This window comes from Somniosus microcephalus, chromosome 2 (genome assembly GCF_052327205.1).
Source record: "Somniosus microcephalus isolate GS21.2 chromosome 2, FLI_Smic_1.0, whole genome shotgun sequence".
Lineage (NCBI taxonomy): Eukaryota > Metazoa > Chordata > Chondrichthyes > Squaliformes > Somniosidae > Somniosus > Somniosus microcephalus.
Genome location: NC_140988.1, coordinates 326,294,280 through 326,314,798, shown reverse-complemented (window position 1 = coordinate 326,314,798; position 20,519 = coordinate 326,294,280). Strand labels below are relative to the sequence as shown.

Below are 20,519 nucleotides of genomic sequence, written 5' to 3'. Positions count from 1 at the left end.
ATGGCAGCAGTCAGAGCTTGCGTGGCATCAAGCTAAGGCTGCATGAGAGCAGTCTGAGAATCGATGGCACCAAGCATAGACTGCATTACAGCACTAAGACATTGTGTCACTTCCGCGTGTGCTGCAATGGAAGCTGCCAGATCACCCATCACACGCGGCATCAGGTCTGGGTCACCACGGTCTCTCTGGGAGTTTACTATCCTTTGCAGACTGGAAATGATGGGCTCCATGGTTTGTGCAACGCCTTGTGCAATGTTGGAGGCGGACTCCTCCACGCTCCTTATCATTGCCAAGAGGCTCTCCGGCGCTCTTGCCATTGCACCTATCATCTCCGTGTGCATGACCATCACCCTTCTTCTAAAGGCCTCTCCATCGAGGTCCTCATCTGAGTCCTATGCAGCAGGACTCATGCGCGAACTCGCCCTCCGGGGAGCTGGCCCCCAAGCTGCCCTTTCCCCCTGGTCTTGCTGCAGCCCTCTTGCCCCTGGTGCCTCTCCCTGTGCAGATCCCACTACTATACAAGCCTCTAAAGAATGCTTAGTGCTACTATCTGAGCTGGTGCCTGCGGGTGAGACAGGCAGTGACATGGTGTTTTCTTCCTCCTCCTCTTCTCCCGCCTCGTTCTCTACGGTGCCCTCAGGGACAGGCTGCTCAGGTGCTCGCTCATTATCTGAATGCATAAAGGCACAAGAGTTGGATTAAGGTGAGGGGAGGAGGGCAGGAAGGGACAAATGCATGCATACAGCATGATTAGCTGGAAAGTTTGAAACGCTTGTGGGGTGAGGGGGAAGTGAGATGTGAGAAGAAGGAGTAGGGATGAACATACCGTTGTTGTCCCCAAGGGGGCCAACATTGCTGGTGGCCACTTCGCCCACTACCTGGCACCCAATAATCTGCAGCACTCTATCTTCCAGTGCAGACAGTGGTTGGGTGTCAACTTGTCCCCTGCTTGTGTGCTTCTGCTCCCTCCAGTTGTGAGCCACCTTGGCCTGCAAGAGAAAGGAAAGTGTGTGAGTGAGTGTGGACCAATGTGTTTGGGAGATGTGCCTGCCATAGTTGAATAGCTGTCATTATGTGCAAGGTGTAAGATGTGGGTGTGAGTGTTGGTAGGTGGAGATTGTTGGTGGGTGAGTGCTGGGGGTGTGGTGCTTTGGGCAGTGTGTGAAGATTGTGATTCAAATGGTGGTACAGGAAACTTTGTGATATCCGGCACCGACGGGACCAACGTGTTGCCGATCTATCAAAACTGCCGGACATACAAAGTTAATGTTGAAGCATACGGAGGTTTTCATCTCCGTATCTGACAACAAACACTGTTGCTTAGCAACAGCTTCTAAAGAGTCGGCTGCAGCTGCAAGCGTCTGTAGCTGAAGCTGTTGCTATAGCTACAGACCTTGCAGTGGCTGACTGGGAAAAAAAAAGAATGAGATCTAAAAAAACTTACAGAAAACGGCTCCTGATTTTTGCCGTTAGTGCGAGTATTCCGGACATACAACCTCCGGATAAACCAAAGTTTCCTGTATGTAGCATTTATTAAAGCATTCACTCACCCTGACCACCCGAGTGAGGTCGTTAAATTTCTTCCTGCACTGTGTGTGAATTCTGGGACTACAGTGCTGCCCGAGACGTGCTGGGCTACCTCCCTCCACATGGCACGGAAGACTTGCGGCGAGGGCCTCCTGCCACTTGCCGGATAGAGCGCGGCCCGCCGTCTCTCCACAGCAAACACCAACGACTCGAATGCTTGATCGCTGAATCTGCGGGCTCTCTCCCTGGGGCGTGGATCTGCCATGAGTACAGCTGCTTCAGTCATCTGGCTCCTTATCCTTGACTTGCTGCTGCTTGGTGAGGCAGCTGCACAGCCAGCAATGCTGAGAATGAGGTTCTGCAGCATCAATGAACCTTTCCTTTAAGAACTGGGAAAAGCCTGTGGCAATCATGACTTGCGATTAGAATGCACCTGATATTGCACCCCCTTTGAGTGTAACGCCAATAAGCTTGGGCTTTAAGGCTTGAATTAGGACTCCAATCATTTCTTTGAGCAGTGAGAATGAATTTTGCGTGCAGTCTAAAGTATTAGTGCCTGGTGCTAATTCTCCAACTTTTCAAATTTTACCACCCATTCCTGGGCTATAATGAATTTCTAGCCATACATGTTTAAACTGGCAAAAGGCAAATTGAGGTCTAATGGAAGAAAGTTCCTCAGACACAGTGATCAACATGTAGGATGGATTTCCAGGTCAGATAGTGGAGGCAAAAATCTTAAGAGTTATTTAAGAAACTGCTGCATGCTGTGATGGGCTCTTTCTAGATGGATAAGCTAGAATGAGCCAAATCGCCTTCCTCATCAGTATCTATCTTAGGACATATTAATTTAATTCTTCTAACATAGCCAAGGGGTTTTTCCCATTTATGGAACATGGATTGTATCAGCTGCATACAACTTACATTACAATTTGCCCGATTATCCGTGAGAAATGGGTGTGAAGAACCTCCTTCCATTACACCCAAATTTACATTGCACATCTTGGCCTAGAAATTCATTATAGCCACTTTTGGGGCGGTAAAGTCGGGCGGCCGCTAAAGTTTGCGCCCGGCGCAAATTCGAGGCCACTTCCCCGATATTCATTAGCTTCGCCCTAAGAGTTTGCTCGAGCGCTAAAACTGGCGATGCACGGCTCCCTTTAGGCGCTAAGCCGGCGGCCCGGGCGCTAACACCGGAAGGTGGGCGCAGGGCAGGTGCGGCGAGCTGCTGATTGACGGCAGACACTCTGGCTCCGGTGAGCTCTTAAAGGGGGAGGGTGGATTTGGTTTTTTGAAAGGCCGAGACTGCTGTATTTGTGTTGTTGGGGAGGGCTTCTCTCCATCAGTTTGTTATGTGGTACCGGTCCTCCTCCTCCTCCTCCTCCTCCTCCTCCCATCATCATCATCATCTTTGTCTCTCCGCCTCCTCCTCCTCCTCCCATCATCATCATCATCTTTGTCTCTCACAAAGTGTTGCAAAACGGCTGCCTTTTCTACTGCAGGAGTGCCCTTTAATTTGCGCTCCCCGCGGCCCGCCTCGGCTGTGTACCGTTCCACTTCACAGTCGTTAGGGTCGCCCGGCGCACAATGGGGCGGCGCGAGTGAAGTTCCGGTTCCGGGCGCACAAAGGGCGTTGCACGACGAAATGACGTCATGATCTGCGCGCGCAGCAGGGCGCGCGCGAAGACTTTGCGCCGGCGCTAAATGTCTACTGAAGTTGGGGCGAGGCGCAGATCGCGCTGCGCCCGGGCGCTAAGCGCCTAGCGCTCGAGATCTACTCCTCCTAAGGCGCTAACGGCTGGTGCGCCCAACTGAATTTCTAGGCCCTTGCCTCTTTCAATTCTTCAAAGACAGAGTAACCTAGGTTTTTCATTGCTGTTATTTTAAAATATTGATGTGAAGTGGGATGCTTTTCAGTTTCATAAAAAAATTCTCCCAAGAGAGCATGACACGGGGTATTTGATTCTATCCAAACCTTGATGTGCGTGCCGTAACATATACCGCCTGACGTAATAAAACTCACTACGCACTTGGTTTGAGTATAAAGCAAGGCTTTAATCAACTTGTTTCAGAACATGGAGGTCTAGTTGTACTTCACTAGTTCCTTGTCTTACAAATGTCCCTGGATAGCTGGGCCCACGCCCGAGTATTTATACTCTTTGGACGGCGCCACCAGCTGGCCGTCCAGCGTTATTTCACGAGTAGTTTCTTGATGAATGATGAGATTTTTAAACCGCCCATGATGAATTTCACCACAATGAGGGGTACTTTAACATGGAAAAAATGGGTGGGGCGGGGGGTAAGTTAAAGTATTAAAAATCTAAATCCCGACACCAACTCGCCCACTTTCAGCTTTTACTCAGGTGGGACGGGGGGAGGGGGGGGGGCTGCCAGGAGACGGGTTGACATTTTAACTATGATAATGAGGCCTGAAGCCTCTGCTTTAACCTGCTGTGCTGGTTTTACTGCGGCTGACCAGGAATCCAGAGCAATCCTTGTAGGCCGGGAGGAGCAGGAGTGCTTCCTCCCGGCCCCCCCAAGCTCACGCACCATCAACCCGCCCCATACAAACACCACCCCTCCCCCGGGGTCGGGGATCGAACACCCCCTCCCCCCGCATCCCGGGATCAGAACTCCACCCCGGTGTTAGAGATCGGAAGTCCCCACCTCCCCCGGGTTTGAGGATCGCCCCCACCCCCAACCAGGGGTCCAATCCCCCCGCCCCCCCCCACCACCCCCAGGCTTGGAAATCAATCAGGCTGGTTTCCAGGCGGTGAACCTGCCCATGACGTCACACGCATGCTGCGGAGTTAAAACTCCACAGCGTGCAGCGAAACCTGGACTTTAACTTCTGGATTTCCCACGATCTACCGGCACCCCCGATCCGGGCGGGTCAGAAATGTCAAAATTCCGGCCAATGCTTCCCTAAGGATTGCAGACGGTGCCTCTTACTATGCCACGTGAGCGTCATAAGGAAAACTAAACCTACTTAGTCGTCTACTCAAATTTAACACAGCAGTGTACTTTAACTTTTAAATATTAGTATTAATATAGCAATTAAATACAACTTGATTTCTCAAAAGAAAATTAAAGAAGGATAACATGGGCAGTATTTCCAATATAAAGTGCCTCTTCCCTCCCTGCCCAATCTATAAAATGTTTAAAGTGTTAAAAAAAAAACCCTCTCCCACCTGGTAGGAGATAGTTTTATTTTGACATTTTTGAACCAGTGAAGATCCTCCAGCTTTGAGTCTCCCTTGTGCTAGAGAGGTGTTAAACTGAGATCAGTTCTGGGCATGTAAGGAAGCAACTCCCTGGGGAATCCTGTGTACCAGCAACCTGTACTAGGCCTAGTGAATGTTAGGAGGTTCTGAATAGGCAAAAATCCAGCTGGCACTGACTTTCCATGGCTTGTATGCTGCTTGATCAACATTCATGCCAGTCCTGAGCATGTACTATTCCACATGTGACACTTCATCGCTGCTCCATTAACTCACTAGTGGAGAGGCAAAATGGCAGGTCTCCACGGGACTGCAAAGAAAACCGAGGATATCCCTTATCAAATATAAGATTTTAAGAAATACTGGCCTAGAAATTCGGTTGGCTTTGCGCCCAGTTTTCGCCCAAAGAGGGCTTTTGCGCCAATAGAGGAGTTCGCGCTGATATTCAGCGCTGCGGTAATGGCGGCGGTAGCCGGTAGCGCTGCGCCGGCACCGATGATGTCATCGGTGTGCGCAGTGCCCCGGTTCCGCCCCGATGCCGGCCCGAACCCCATATTCAGTTGCCGCCGCCTCCTCCGTGGCGGCCGCTACTTACATCCGGAGACCAGGGCCTTACTGCAGCCTTAGTGGGGCGCATAAAGGTGGAGGTGCGGCCGGCCGCTTTTTTGGCGGCCGCCTGCCCGCACCTCCTTCCCCGGCCTCCTCCACCACCCCCCCCGCGGCATTGCCGGCTGCTTTCCGCGAGCCCGGCACTTCTCCGTGGTGCCGGGCTCATTTGCCGGCACAATCCAGCGGCGATCTCCCCGTTGCAGGCACCTCCACCTTAAGAGAAGGAGGAGGCCTGCAGTACCGCAGCCTGCCGCACCGCATCGGGTGGCGCAGCGGCGCCTACAGCGCTGAAATTCAGTTTCAGCGCCCCAAGCGGGGGCGGCCACACTCTGGAATAGCGCCCGGTTCCAACTTGGGGCGCAAAAACTGAATTTCTGACGGTCGCAAATGGCTCCCCGCCCAGCGCTAACTTTTGGGCGCAAACCAGCTGGCGGGCCCAAACTGAATTTCTAGGCCACTATTTTTAACATTAAATAAATGGGAGAGATAAGAGTACTTTGTATTGAAAGTCTTCTTTCTTTCTTAGGCAGTCCCTCGGAACCGAGGATGACTTGCTCCCACATTAAAAATGAGTTCTCGGGTGACTGATGAGTCCAATGTGGGATCTACAGTCTCTGTCACAGGTGGGGCAGACGGTGGTTGAAGGGGCGGGTGGGTGGGGTGCTTGGGTTGACGTGCGCTCCTTCCGCTGCTTGCGCTTGGCTTCCGCTTGCTCCCGGCGAAGAGACTCGAGGTGTTCGGCACCTTCCCAGATGCTTCTCCTCCACTTTGTGCGGTCTTGGGCCAGGGATTCCCAGGTGTCAGTGGGGATGTTGCACTTTTTCAAGGAGGCTTTGAGGGTGTCCTTGAAGCGTTTCCTCTGCCCACCTGGGGCTCTCGTGCCGTGTCGGAGCTCTGAGTAGAGCGCTTGTTTTGGGAGTCTCGTATCGGGCATGCGGACGATGTGGCCCGTCCATCGGAGCTGATCGAGCGTGGTCAAAGCTTCGATGAAAGTATTGGAAGTACTTCCCCTCTTCTGACTCAATACTGAAGATAACTGAAGTCCAAGATTGCCATGATTTTCCCAGTGACAAATCTGCTTCTTCGAAATCTAACATATTATGTTCTCATTCCTGTTTTTCAACTTATTAGGATAGAAATGTCTATTTGAGGGGGGGATTATTCTTCAAATCTCTAAAAAAAAACAATTTGCCTCATGGATCAGAAACTGAGGGGAATGATTTTGGTTTGCTGCTGTAATCAGGCGGGTGGTGTTCTGATTGCGCGTGAACCCAATCGCAGCAGCGCGAACCTGAACCATCCTGGTGGTCGCACCTTCTTAGCTTGTGAGCGGCGAGCTGCATGTGCTGAAGGGGCGCTCCGAGGCAGCTTGCCGACCGGGAAGGGCAGGAAATCGGCCGACTCAGCCAACAGTACGGACCTGTAGTGGGGGGGGGGGAGGGCTGCGGGGGGGGAAGGGGGCTCCCAAGGTTGGGGGGTGGGCACACAGGAACCTGCAGCAGGCCTGAATATGTTTGTGGGGCCAGGAGAAACGTAACCTGCTTATCGCCCTGCTTTCCAGTGTAACTGGGGCAGTAGCCATAGGAAACCTTCCCCTTGGTGTCACTGCCTCTTTAGTGGAATATTAGTGAGCTGCTATGTGGAATTAATGGACCTAATAAACCTACTGATATTAGTAGACCTAAAGGCAATAGATCTTTAATGCCTACTGCAGTAAGCCATCTTTGACATCCCAAGCCAAGGCCACTAATCTCATTTTATTAAATTTTTAGGTGCACCATGTTGGAGACTCAAATGGTAAAACAGACAACACCTTTAAAATCCATCTCCAACTATGGGATACAGCTGGGCAGGAAAGGTAATGTTATATATATACTGTTAATTAACAGTCAGTGTAAGTTTCTACAGTTTTTTTATAATACCAAACAATGATCGATTTAATTTTCTCATGCTGTAAGGCTTTGCTGATCTCATTACGTTCTACTTAAAGAGGCACTGGCTTCATGAAATAAATATTTGACAAAAACATTTTTTGGAGAGAGGAAAAGCGTGTACTATTTTTCTAACTATGAGGAGGATTTTAACTGCCAATGGGTTTCCGATGGGATCTCTTGTTTCAGTTCGATTCCTGCCGCCCACGGCAGAGTGAGGCCATAGCAAGCTTCACCCCTAAATTTGGTGTCAGAAGCAAATTTTTATATTGTTCCCTTGATTCCAAAGTCTAGATCAGTAACCATGTATGATTTATAAAAAATACGTATTTAGTCTATTCATTAAGCAAACATGGATAGATTTCAAATGTGTTTTATTGGTTTGTACCTGTGTTAATGAACACGTAGTACGTGCTCCTCCCCTCTTCTATTGTGTGATTTTAAATCACCACTGTGGAAAAGAACGCTCTGCTCAATAGTACTACAGGTTGACTATCCCTTATCCGAAAACCTTGGGACGAGCTGTGTTTCGGTTTTCGGAAATTTTCGGATTTCAGAAGGTATTATTTCAGACTGGGAAACTCCTACCATTCTTTTCACAGGCAGGCTCTGGAAAGCGTCTCTGTAGCTTAGCAACAGCTTCAGAGACGCTTCCAAGCTACTGGGCCGAGTGTTTACAAGCTGTTGCTGAGCAACAGTGTTTGTTGTCAGATACGGAGATGAAAACCTTCGTATCTGACAACATTAGCGCTGGTCTATCCGGAAGTTTGGATAGAACGGCAGCGTATCGGACGGGCTGCTGCAGCTATCGGACGGGCCGCTGTATTGTTGGGTTCACTCTCCCGGTACCTCCTTCACACTGCCCGGCTCGGCCTGCAATCTCCTACCCAGGAGGGAACTCTGTGACCCTTTGCCCTGCTCACAGGGAAAGGCAGCGCTCTCCCTCAGTCACACTTAACATCGAGAACGAAGGCCAGCGTGTCGACAATCTGCAGGAATTCTTGTTCTGGGCCCCGGAGGACCACTCCTGTCATGTTTTGCGCCACTCGGGTCATGTCGTGCGCACGACTTACACTGAACGAAAAAACTTTCGGTTTTCAGAGGTTTTCTGTTTTCGGAAGTTCGGATAAAGGATAGTCTACCTGTATAAAAGTTTGAGACAATGGCTGGTTTTCAGTGCTGCCAATCAGATCATGCAAAGTCTTTGTCTGATCACAGAAGCATTTTCAACATAACCATCAGTTTTAACTAGTTCATTTATTTAAACTGAGACCTAAAAGTATATTTAGGTGAGGTTGCGATTTTGGGTAGGGGCTTAAATCTACATTGTATAAATGTTTTATTATTTGGAATTTCAGTTTTATTGTAATGTGCAAAATTCTGGTTTCCCTCCTTCATGCCTTACTTTTCTGTGTGAGAGAGGTCCTCTGCCCAAATGTCTCCTGGAGGACCCTTGTCCTAACTTCTGGAAGGCAGTCATCACCAGAAGGAAAACAGTGCTATAACTGCAAAATAATCATTTTGCTAGTATCCAGAAACAGAAATAACATGCTAGTAATTCAACGAATACAGAAAAAAATATAAAATACGAAATTCTTGAGACACTGCTCATATACTGCACTGACAGAAATCTGTTGACCTTGCAGACTGCCAAGTTTGAAAGCCTAAGCTATGCTGACCTTCAGTGGGCCTAAGTTGTAAAACCTGAAAAAGGAACTCTAACTGAAAGTGCTCTACTCAATCCAACTCAAGCCTGCATCTAGTTTTCTTCAGACTTCTTGGAGAGAAATGGCTAGCACATGACTAATACTGAACTACATTCCATCATTTTTATGCTGCACTCAAAAGCAAAGAAATGTATATCCCAACACTGCAAAGCCCCTCTGGAGATATGCAAGACACCAACTATTCTTAAGAAACTACAAACTGTACAATGACTCCCATTGCCACATTCAGTAGCATTGTCAAAGATTTAGGAATTTGGGCCTCTTAGCTGAGGCTAATTGATTTGCCCTCACTACCACATTGCTGAGATCAACTAATGTTGTGCAGTACTAATATCTCCAAGTTTGCAGACGACACAAAGCTGGGTGGGTGTGTGTGCTGTGAGGAGGATGCCGAGAAACTCCAGTATGATTTGGACAGGTTGGGTGATTGGGCAGATGCATGGCAGATGCAGTATAATGTGGATAAATGCGAGGTTATCCACTTTGGTGGCAAAAACAGGAAGGCAGATTATTATCTGAACGGCAATAGGTTGGGAGAAGGGGAAGTGCAACGAGACCTGGGTGTCCTTGTGCACCAGTCGCTGAAGGTAAGCATGCAGGTGCAGCAGGCGGTTAAGAAGGCAAATGGTATGTTGGCCTTCGTAGCGAGAGGGTTCGAGTACAGGAACAAGGATGTCTTGCTGCAGTTGTACAGGGCCTTGGTGAGACCACATCTTGAGTATTGTGTGCAGTTTTGGTTGCCTTATCTGAGAAAGGATGTTCTTGCCATGGAGGGAGTGCAGTGAAGATTCACCAGACTGATACCTGGGATGGCAGGAATGACGTATGAGGAGAGATTGGGTCGATTGGGCTTATACTCGCTGGAGTTTAGAAGAATGAGAGGGGATCTCATTGAAACTTATAAAATTCTAACAGGACTGGACAGACTGGATGCAGGAAGGATGTTCCTGATGGCCGGGGAGTCCAGAACCAGGGGTCACAGTCTAAGGATAAGGGGTAAGCCATTTAAGGCAGAGATAAGGAGGAATTTCTTCACCCAGAGAGTGGTGAACCTGTGGAATTCTCTACCACAGAAGGCAGTTGAGGCCAATTCATTAAATATATTCAAGAAGGAGTTAGATATATTTCTTAGGGCTAAAGGGATCAAGGGATACGGGGAGAAGGCAGGGACAGGGTACTGAACTTGGATGATCAGCCATGATCTCATTGAATGGCGGAGCAGGCTCGAGGGGCCAAATGGCCTACTCCTGCTCCTATTTTCTATGTATCTATGTTTCTAAATACAGGAATTGAAACTATGACCTGTATGGCTCAATACTATACCCATGGTTGATCCACATACCAACTAACTGAGAGCTTAATATGCCGTTAAATGTCTAATGCTTAGCATTGTAGGTGTACGTATGTTTTAATAGTTTAGATGTATGGATAATGGCAAAGCAGGGCCCAGATTTGTGTCTGTGATTCTCCCACATAGATTTCACAGAATCATAGAATTTTATAGCACAGGAGGAGACCATTCAACCCATCACACCTATACTAGCTTTTTTGAAAGAACTATCCATTTAGTCCTATTCCTCTACCCTTTCCCTATACCCTTTCAAGTTCTTATCTTTCAGGGCCAGACACTTGTCCACAGAAAAGAATGAAAGTGTCACCCAGCTATCTGCACTCATGCCCCTTGTGGGGGCCTGGCTTTAGAGTACAATAGGCTTGGGAATGTATTGCTAGTCCTCTTGACAACAGAAGGTGTTTGAACTAAGGAAACTCAAAAAAAGTAAATGGGAGAAAATAGCTTAGAGTGTTACCCTCAATGAGGGAAAGTACATTTAAAATAAATTACTTCACAAGCAACAAAAATTCTTCATTGTAAAAGAAAATAATTTCATGTACTGGATATCAAGATGATGTCCAAAACATTATATAATGTAAAATTAAATCACTGACTTGCAAGCCAGAAACTCCTAATGAGACATTCCACTGTGGTAGGGTATAATGTTAGACAGCAAGAGGTTGACTACTTGACTTATGCATTTTTAAAATGAATCAAAGCATTACATTCATTTTATTCCTGTAGGTTTCGGAGCCTCACCACAGCCTTTTTCAGAGATGCCATGGGATTTTTATTGATCTTTGACCTAACGAGTCAAGAGAGTTTTCTGAATGTGAGAAACTGGATAAGTAAGTTACGTTGGTAATTCAGTTCTAATTAAGGCATTCCTTTGGGAGGTGGAGCTTTTATTGAGAACTTACTGTGAACATGAATAAACCTGTTTTTCTACATTGGAAAGTTGCTAAAAATGTAAGCGTACTCGGCAACTATCAGTTTTGTGTTTACACAGGGCCTTCAGGGAATTGTGAATTAGAATGTTGTGTCACCTTATCTGTTGGAAACCCCACATGTTCACTTGTCTGAACTTGTCACCAATTGATCTATACTCACAGTCTGATGTGCAGTTAGCCACTACAATAGACATATACCTTATTTTTGGCCGAGGCGCATTCTATTTATCAAACTTGTAATAGGTTTACGGCTGAAAAAATAAATGGGTGTACTGAGAATATGATAATGTATGAGAGATACAATAGCAGAAGTGAGCGATATGTGACTTTAAGTTAAAGAAATAGTAAACAAATATGTGATTACTAAGAGAATTTATAATGCAGTTTTTGATTGGCAGACATGTAAGTAAAAGATTGTTTTGAAGTCACTCACATTCACTGCATTTTAAATTATTTCCATAAAGCCGTGTATACAAGTAAAACAACTAAAGAGCAATGACTAATACAGCTTTTTACCACCCAGGTACATGGAGATGCAGTAGGGTTGTTTCCAATTTAACGCTGCACACTAATATCACTTAATGGGCCCTGCACATCAACATGTTAAATCGTAAAATTACATTAATTATTGCATCACACATATGTGTGTTCAAATTGGAAATCTGAATAGGGAATAGTGTGATTTGGAAGTAAATTCACCATCAACAACCCCGTGCACACGCAAAGTATCTTTCAAAATGGTGTTTAGAGTATTACTGGCTTGCAGTGGTAATCTAAAACCAGAGTTGGAGGGTTCACTATAAACCCACTGACTCCCACAGATACCTGGACTACACTTCCTCCCACCCCGCTTCCTGTAAGGACTCTATTCCATTCTCCCAGTTTCTCCGTCTCCGCCGCATCTGCTCTGACAATGTCACCTTCCACACTAGTGCTTCCGACATGTCTTCCTTTTTCCTCAACCGAGGATTCCCCTCTACTGTGGTTGACACGGCCCTTTACCGTGTCCATTCTATTTCCCACACTTCTGCTCCCACCCCTTCCCCTTCCTCCCAGAATCACGATAGGGTTCCCCTTGTCCTCACCTTTCACCCCACCAGCCTCCACATTCAACAGATCATCCTTCGCCATTTCCGCCACCTCCAGCGTGATCCCACCACCAAACGCATCTTCCCCTCACCTCCCCTTTCAGCATTCCGAAGGAACCACTCCCTCCGCGACAACCTGGTCCACTCATCTATCACCCCCAACACCCCTTCCCCTTCCCACGGCACCTTCCCGTGCAAGCGCAGGAGATGTAACACCTGCCCTTTTACCTCCTCCCTTTCCACAGTCCAGGGCCCCAAACACTCCTTCCAGGTGAAACAGTGATTTACTTGTACTTCTTTCAATCTAGTATACTGTATTCGCTGCTCACGATGCGGTCTCCTCTACATTGGGGAGACCAAACGCAGATTGGGTGACCGCTTTGCGAAACACTTTCCATTCAGTCCGTAAGGGTGACCCCAAGCTTCCGGTCGCCTGTCACTTTAATTCTCCGCTCCACTCCCACTCTGACCTCTCTGTCCTCGGCCTCTTACACTGTTCCAACGAAGCTCAACGTAAGCTCGAGGAACAGCCCCTCATCTTGCGATTAGGCGCTTTACAGCCTTCTGGACTCAACATCAAGTTCAACAATTTCAGACCATAACCTCAGCCCCAAATTTTTTTTCTCTCTCACATGGCAGCTGTTGATGATCCATTTACACCTCATCTAGAATCATCTTTTGCTTCTTAACTTGTCCCATTACCATCTCCTTTTGCCTTGCACCATCATCCCTTTTGTCTTTTAATCTCTCCTGCCTTCCATCCTATCACAGACCTTCCCTTCTGTTCTTTCCTCCACTCCCTCCTTTCCCTGCCTCTACACTTGCTTAAAAACCTGTTACATCTCCAATGAAGGGTCATGAAACGTTAACTCTGTTTCTCTCTCTACAGAAGCTGCCTGACCTGCTGAGTATTCCCAGCATTTTCTGTTTTTATTTCCGATTTCCAGCACCTGCAGTATTTTGCTTTTGTTTTAAATCAATAATGGTTTCATTTAACTACATTACCCAACCTCTAAAACGATATAGATACCAAAAGGATATAGATACGTGAGAAAGGATTCAGAGACGGTGACCAGGATACTTCCAGACCTTAGGGGACTAAGTTACGAAGAAAGGCTCAAACAATTAAACTTATTTTCACTGGAGAAAAGAAGACTGAGGGGAGACATGATACATGTCTTCAAAATCATGGGAAGTATGAATGGAGTGCAAGGAAACAAGCTATTGATCCTGAAGAACAAGCATAGGGTTAGAGGAAAGCAAGTTCTAAATTCACAAGCTTTGAGCAAGGTTAGAGATGAGAAAAAAGTTTTTCTGTCCACGAGAGAGTAGATATGTGAAACAAACTTGCAAAGAAGCTAGCCGTTACAGGTTCAAACGGCACGTTGAAAAAGGAACTGGACTGATATCTGTTGGCAAGCAAAAGAGAAAAAGAAAGACTTGCATTTATATAGCGCCTTTCGCAATCACCAGACGTCCGAAAGTGCTTTACAGCCAATGAAGTACTTTTGAAGTGTAGTCACTGTTGTAATGTAGGAAATGCGGCAGCCAATTTGCACTCAGCAAGCTCCCACAAGCAGCAATGTGATAATGAGCAGATAATCTGTTTTTGTTATGTTGATTGAGGGATAAATATTGGCCAGGAAACCGGGGATAATTCCCCTGCTCTTCTTCGAAATATTGCCATGGGATCATTTGCATCCATCTGAGAGAATAGACGAGGCCTCGGTTTAACGTCTCATCCGAAAGACGGCACCTCCGACAGTGCAGCACTCCCTCAGCACTGCACTGGAGTGTCAGCCTAGATTTTTGTGCTCAAGTCTCTGGAGTGAGGACCTAAACCCACAACCTTCTGATGCAGAGGCGAGGGTGTTACCAACTGAGCCAATGGCTGACAAGCAGGATATAAGGTTATTAAAGAGATTTTATCAAGGGAGGTTACAGAAATAATTTAATGTCCCTAAAGTAAGAATCAACAAGTGCTGTTGGAGGGAGATCCATGATGGAATAATCATACATGGATATGGCTGGAGTAGACTTGATGAGCTGAATGGGCTTTTCTCACTCTAGATTTCCTTATGTTCTTATTACATAACAGTCCCTTCCTAGATGTGACTAATGTATTTATTTGTGTAATAGAATCCTTTCTTCAAATTTTAAAACAATTAATCACATTAGTGTTGCAAAATATTAACTTAACTTTAATTAAGTATAATCAGAATACTCCTGCCTGCCTTGGTTCATTGGTTTCTAATGTTCGGCCACTTAAGCAATGATTTTTACAGGAATACCCTTGAAAATGCACTTGTCTCTAATCAGTCATCTGAAAAAGGTCACCAACGTGCAAGTTAACATAACAAAATTCACTAAAAATCTGGTTAGACTCAGGGTTGGGTCCCTCTGAATGCTCTGCCCTCAGATTGAAACTTACCCCCAAATTTGTCATTAATTGCCAACATTTTCTTGCCTTCTTACTTTCAGCAGAAGACTTTCACTGCTGCTGTGACTGCTGTGGTAATCTGATATGCATAGAGTTCTCTTGCATTCTTTCTGCTCTCCAGAGAAAGCCAGCGAGAGCTAGAATTGAAATAGCTTTTATTTTGTCTTTTGAATGTGGGTAACACTGACAAGGCAGTAGTTATTGTCCATCCCTAGTTTCCCTGAGGGCATTGAGTCAACCAGGTAATGTGGAACTGGAGTCACATCTAAACCAGACCAGGTAGTTGGGGCAGTTCCCTTCCCTGAAGGAGATTAGTGAACCAGTTGGGTTTTTACAACATTTTCAAAAAATTATTCATTCTCAGGCTATGGGCATCACTGGCAAGGCCGGCATTTATTGTCCATCCCTCGTCGATTTTGAGATGGTCGTGGTAGGTCTTCTTCTTTAACCACTGCAGTCCAAGTGGTGAAGGTGTTCCCTAATTAACAGCATTGTTAGATAGGGAGTTCCAGGATTTTGATCCAGCGATGATGAAGGAATGCCAATGTATCTTCATGTCGGGATGGTATGTGACTTGGTGGAGAACTTGGAGGCGATGGTGGTCCCATGCACCTTGTCCTTCTAGTTGGTGAAGGTTGCGAGTGAAAGTGCTGCCAAAAAAGCCATGGTGACTTGCTGCAGTGCATCCTGTAGATAGCACACACTGGTGGTGGAGGTTGTTGATGTTTAAGCTAGTGAATAGGGTGCTGATCAAGCGAATTGTTTGTCCTGGATGCTATCGAGCTTCTTGAGTGTTGTTGCAGCTGCACCCATCCAGGCAAGTGGAGAGTATTCCATCACACTCCTGACTGGTGCCTTGTAGGTGGTGGAGAAGGTTTGGGGAGTCAGGAGGTGAGTCACTCGCCACAGAATACCCAGCCTCTGACCTGCTCTAGTAGCTATAGCATTTATGTGACTGGTCCAGTTGAGCTTCAGGTCAAAGATGACTCCCAGGATGTTGATGGTGGGGGATTCGGCGATGGCAATGTTATTGAATGTCAACAACAACTTGTATTTATATAGCACCTTTAACGTAGTAAAACATCCCAAGGAACATTATAATAACAAAATTTGACACCAAGCCACATAAAGAGATATTAGGGCAGATGACCAAAAACTTGGTCAAAGAGGTAGATTTAAAGGAGCGTCTTAAAGGAGGAAAGAGAGGCGGAGATGTTTAGGGAGGGAATTCCAGAGCTTAGGGCCTTGGCAGCTGAAGGCACAGCCACCAATGGTTGAGTGATTATAATCAGGGATGCTCAAGAGGGCAGAATTAGAGGAGCGCAGATATCTCGGAGGGTTGTGGGGCTGGAGGAGATTACAGAAATAGGGAGGGGCAAGGAGATGGAGGGATTTGAAAATACGGTTGAGAATTTTAAAATCAAGGCGTTGCTTATCTGGGAGCCAGTGTAGGTCAGCGAGCACAGGGGTGATGGGTGAACGGGACTTGGTGCGAGTTAGAACACAGGCAGCAGAGTTTTGGATGACCTCAAGTTTACGAAGGATAGAATGTTCGAGGCCAGCCAGGAGTGCATTAGAATAGTCAAGTCTAGAGATAACAAAGGCATGGATGAGGGTTTCAGCAGCAGATAAGCTGAGGCAAGGGCGAAGATGGCGATGTTCCGGAGGTGGAAATAGGCGGTCTTAGTGATGGCGCAGATATGAGGTCGGAAGTTCATCTCGGGGTCAAATGTGACACCAAGGTTGCAAACGGCCTGGTTCAGCCTCAGACAGTTGCCAGAGGGATGGAGTCGGTGGCTAGGGAACAGAGTTTGTGGCGGGGACTGAAGACAATGGGGGGAATTTTTACCTGAAATAAAGGGGTGAGTTTGGAGTTTGGGGGGTAGTTAAATTGTTAAAAATCAGATTCCTGACCTGAACCCGCCTCCAACCCACACACTTCCAGTTTTAATGGACGCCGGATGCGGGCGTGCAGCCAACCCGCTTCCAGGGGTTGGGGTGTCAAATTCAATATTATAATGAGGCTGGAAGCCTCTTCTTTAACCTCCATTTTGTTTTTAATTGCACCAGGTCAGGTTTTACACACTTCGTAAAATCCGGCAGTTCCAGCAATTCAGGGATTGCTGGATCCAGGAGGTAAGTGCATTTATGCTTGCCTCCTGGATGCAGAGTCCCTACCTAACATACACCCTGCAATCAGAGACCCCCTCACGAGACCTCCGATCGCCTTCCCAGACACCCCCCTCCAACCGATGATCCTGAGGCTGGCCCCATCCTCCAGCGGCCAGCCCCGATCTCTTGCTTCACTCCTCCCGGTCACTCCATGGCCCCGATCTCTTGCTTCACTCCCCCCAGTCACTCCGTGGCCCCGATCTCTTGCTTCACTCCCCCCAGGTCCCTCGACAGCCCCGATCTCTTACTTCCCCGAGCCCCCCCAAACCTCCGGAGTCCGGCACCGGTTTCCACCTGATCCCTTCCTCCCTCCTCTGTGCGGCCTAGTGCCGCAGACCTACCTGCCCGCAGCCAGACAGCCTCTCCATCTGGCTGGCTGCGGGAAGGAAACAGGCTTCGAAATCAAATCAGGCCTGTAATGATCAATAACATGTCATTCTAGAGTGGTACACTAGATGGAGCCGTAGAGCTGTATAGAGCTGTATATTTAGTTGTATGTGTTTAAGACTACACTACCCACGATGCACTAGGCTACCCACAAGGCAGTAGTCAAGATGGCTGCCTGCACACAGAAGTACACCTGCTGAATCTCTACAGATGCTGTACCTAGAGAATGTGTACTGAATAAATGACTAGCTAGAAGCTAGCTGTTCATAATAAGAATGTCTAGTTATTAATGAACATAACATGGTACCAGGAGTTGTGAAAATCTGCTAAACATTGTGAAACGCGACATGGAGTCTTTGAAGCCACCAGGAGGTTTGAATCTCATGGAAATGTCGACTACAATTGGCGGACTTTCAAACAACAATTCGAACTCTACATTGCTGCCATCGGGTTCGGTACGAAGCCAGACGCAAGGAAGGTAGCATTGCTGCTCACGGTTGCAGGCCCACAGGCAAAAGAGGTATTTAATACATTTGTATTTAATCCAGAGGAGAACAGAGAAAATTTAGACGATGTGCTAAAGAAATTTGATACACATTGTTCTCCCAAAAAGAATGAGACCTATGAAAGATACGTGTTCCGTTCAAGGACACAGCGGCAAAATGAGACTTTTGATAGCTTTGTGACCGATCTGAAACTGAAAGCACAGACATGTAATTTCTCTGAGCTGAAAGCATCCATGATTCGTGTCCAAATTGTGTTTGGTATTCATGATAAAAAGGTCAGGGAACGTCTGTTGAGAGAAACCGAACTAACATTGGAAAATGCTGTGAAAATATGCCAAGCCAGCGAGCTAGCTCAAAAGCATGCGAAGACGTTCAGTGAAATCAATAATGATACGATTGTAGTAAGTGCTGCTGTCAGTGCTGTGTCCTACACGGGGAAGAAACGTGGGCAGAACAGAAATGAAAAGCAATCGGAGGATGAAATTTTTAATTGTAAACGCTGTGGTTACAAACACCAGTTAAAACAATGCCCAGCGTTTGGGAAAATGTGCACAAAATGTCATGGAAAGAATCACTTTGCCAAACAATGCTTTTCAAAAGTAAAAACTAAGAAAGGGCAACGAGTTAATGTGATTGAGGACACTGATTTAAGTGAGACATTTTTTGTAGGAATGGTGTCATGTGACAATATAGAAAAGGATACAGAAAATTTGCAGCCCTCAGGAATAAACAATGCTGAACATAAAGTTAATGCAGTAAAAGAGGACAAATGGATGATCCCACTGCAGGTAAATGGAGCATTAGTTACATTGAAACTAGACACTGGGGCAAAAGCAAACAATCACTATGAGTGACATTAAAAATATGAAAGAAAAGCCCAAAATACAGAAAAAGTCAGTACTACTGAAGAGCTATAATGGACAGAAAATAGATAGCTTAGGTGTATGCAGACTTAAAGTGACAGTCAAAGACAAAGTGCATCATCTCATGTTTTCTGTTGTGGGTGAAGGACTTGATTCACTACTAGGTGACAAAGCTTGTGAGGACTTAGAACTGGTCAAGAGAGTATACCGTATAAACTGTGCCATAAACAGACCAGATGACTCAGTGGATTCTGTAGTAAATAATTTCCAGGATGTGTTCAAAGGATTTGGAGTTCTACCATTCACTTACAAGATCCAGATAAAGGAGGATGCTCAGCCAGTGGTACATGCTCCACGAAGAGTTCCAGCATCCCTGCGTGACCGGCTCAAGAAAGAACTGGACAGAATGACCACACTAGGAGTCATCAGGAAAGTCGAAGAGCCAACAGACTGGGTTAACTCCATGGTATGTGTAAAGAAAAAGAACAATGATCTAAGAATATGCATGGATCCAAAGGACTTAAATGCAAACATAAAACGTGAACACTACCAGATTCCCAAGCGCGAAGAAATCATCAGTGAAATGTCAGGTGCCAGATACTTTACAAAGCTCGATGCCTCACAAGGATTTTGGCAACTAAAACTGGATGAAGAGAGCACCAAATACTGTACCTTCAACACACCATTTGGCAGGTATTGTTTCCTCAGAATGCCTTTCGGGATAATATCTGCATCTGAAATCTTTCATAGAGCGATGGAACACATAATTGAAGGTCTGGAAGGAGTCCGGGTCTATGTTGATGACATCATCATCTGGGGCTCCACACTGAAAAACACAATGAGCGACTGACTAAAGTGCTACAGAGCATACGCCGGAATGGACAGAAGCTCAACAAAGCCAAGTGTCAGTTTGGCGTCCAGGAAGTCACTTTCCTAGGAGATATTCTATCTGGTAAAGGAATAGAGACAGATATGAAAAGAGTAAACGCCATACTCAAAATGCCCCGACCCACGAACAAAAAAGGAGTACTACGCATCATGGGGATGATAAACTTCATTGGAAAGTTCATTCCTAACTTGTCAGCCAAGACAACCTGTCTGCGAGACCTGCTACATAAAACAAATGAGTTCGCATGGACAGAAAGACATGAACAAGAGTGGATGAACCTCAAAACAGTGCTGACAACCACACCTGTACTCACTTTCTTTGACCCAACAAAGAGAATCAAAGTGTCAACGGATGCATCAAAGGATGGCCTAGGCGCGGTCTTGCTACAAGCAGAGGGTGAAGATTGGAAGCCTGTTGCCTATGCCTCCAGGTCTATGACTGATACTGAGTGTCGATACACCCAGATTGAAAAGGAATGTCTAGGCTTGGTAGTTGGATTAGAAAAGTTCCATGGCTACATATATGGACTTCCCACCTTCACAGTTGAGACAGACCACAGCCCACTGGTTGCCATCATAAAAAAAAATCTGAATGAGATGTCTCCATGGATTCAACGACTCATGATGAAGCTGCAAAGATATGACTTTGAACTGATCTACACACCAGGCAAATACATAGTGTTAGCAGATGCACTATCCCAAGCACCCACAATGAGTGATGTGAGCTCTACTGAAGAAGACGTGGATGTTCATGTGAGTATGGTCACTGCTGCGCTGCCCGTGTCAGACACAAAATCAAAGCAAATAGCAGAAGAAACAGTAAAAGATACAGTGTTACAAACAGTAATAGAGAACATTCATCATGGTTGGCCAAAAGGGT

General features: G+C 46.4%; 1 protein-coding gene across 2 annotated transcripts in view; it reads left to right on the top strand.

The window, feature by feature from the left end:
- Positions 1–20,519, top strand: part of rab27b (RAB27B, member RAS oncogene family) — a 204,271-nt gene that overhangs the window by 168,132 nt on the left and 15,620 nt on the right. For both annotated transcript variants that reach the window (XM_085974695.1, XM_085974703.1), the window contains exons 3-4: positions 7,127–7,212; positions 11,090–11,193. In XM_085974695.1, the coding sequence (XP_085830821.1) occupies positions 7,127–7,212; positions 11,090–11,193 (190 nt within the window). The remainder of the gene's footprint in view (positions 1–7,126; positions 7,213–11,089; positions 11,194–20,519) is intronic.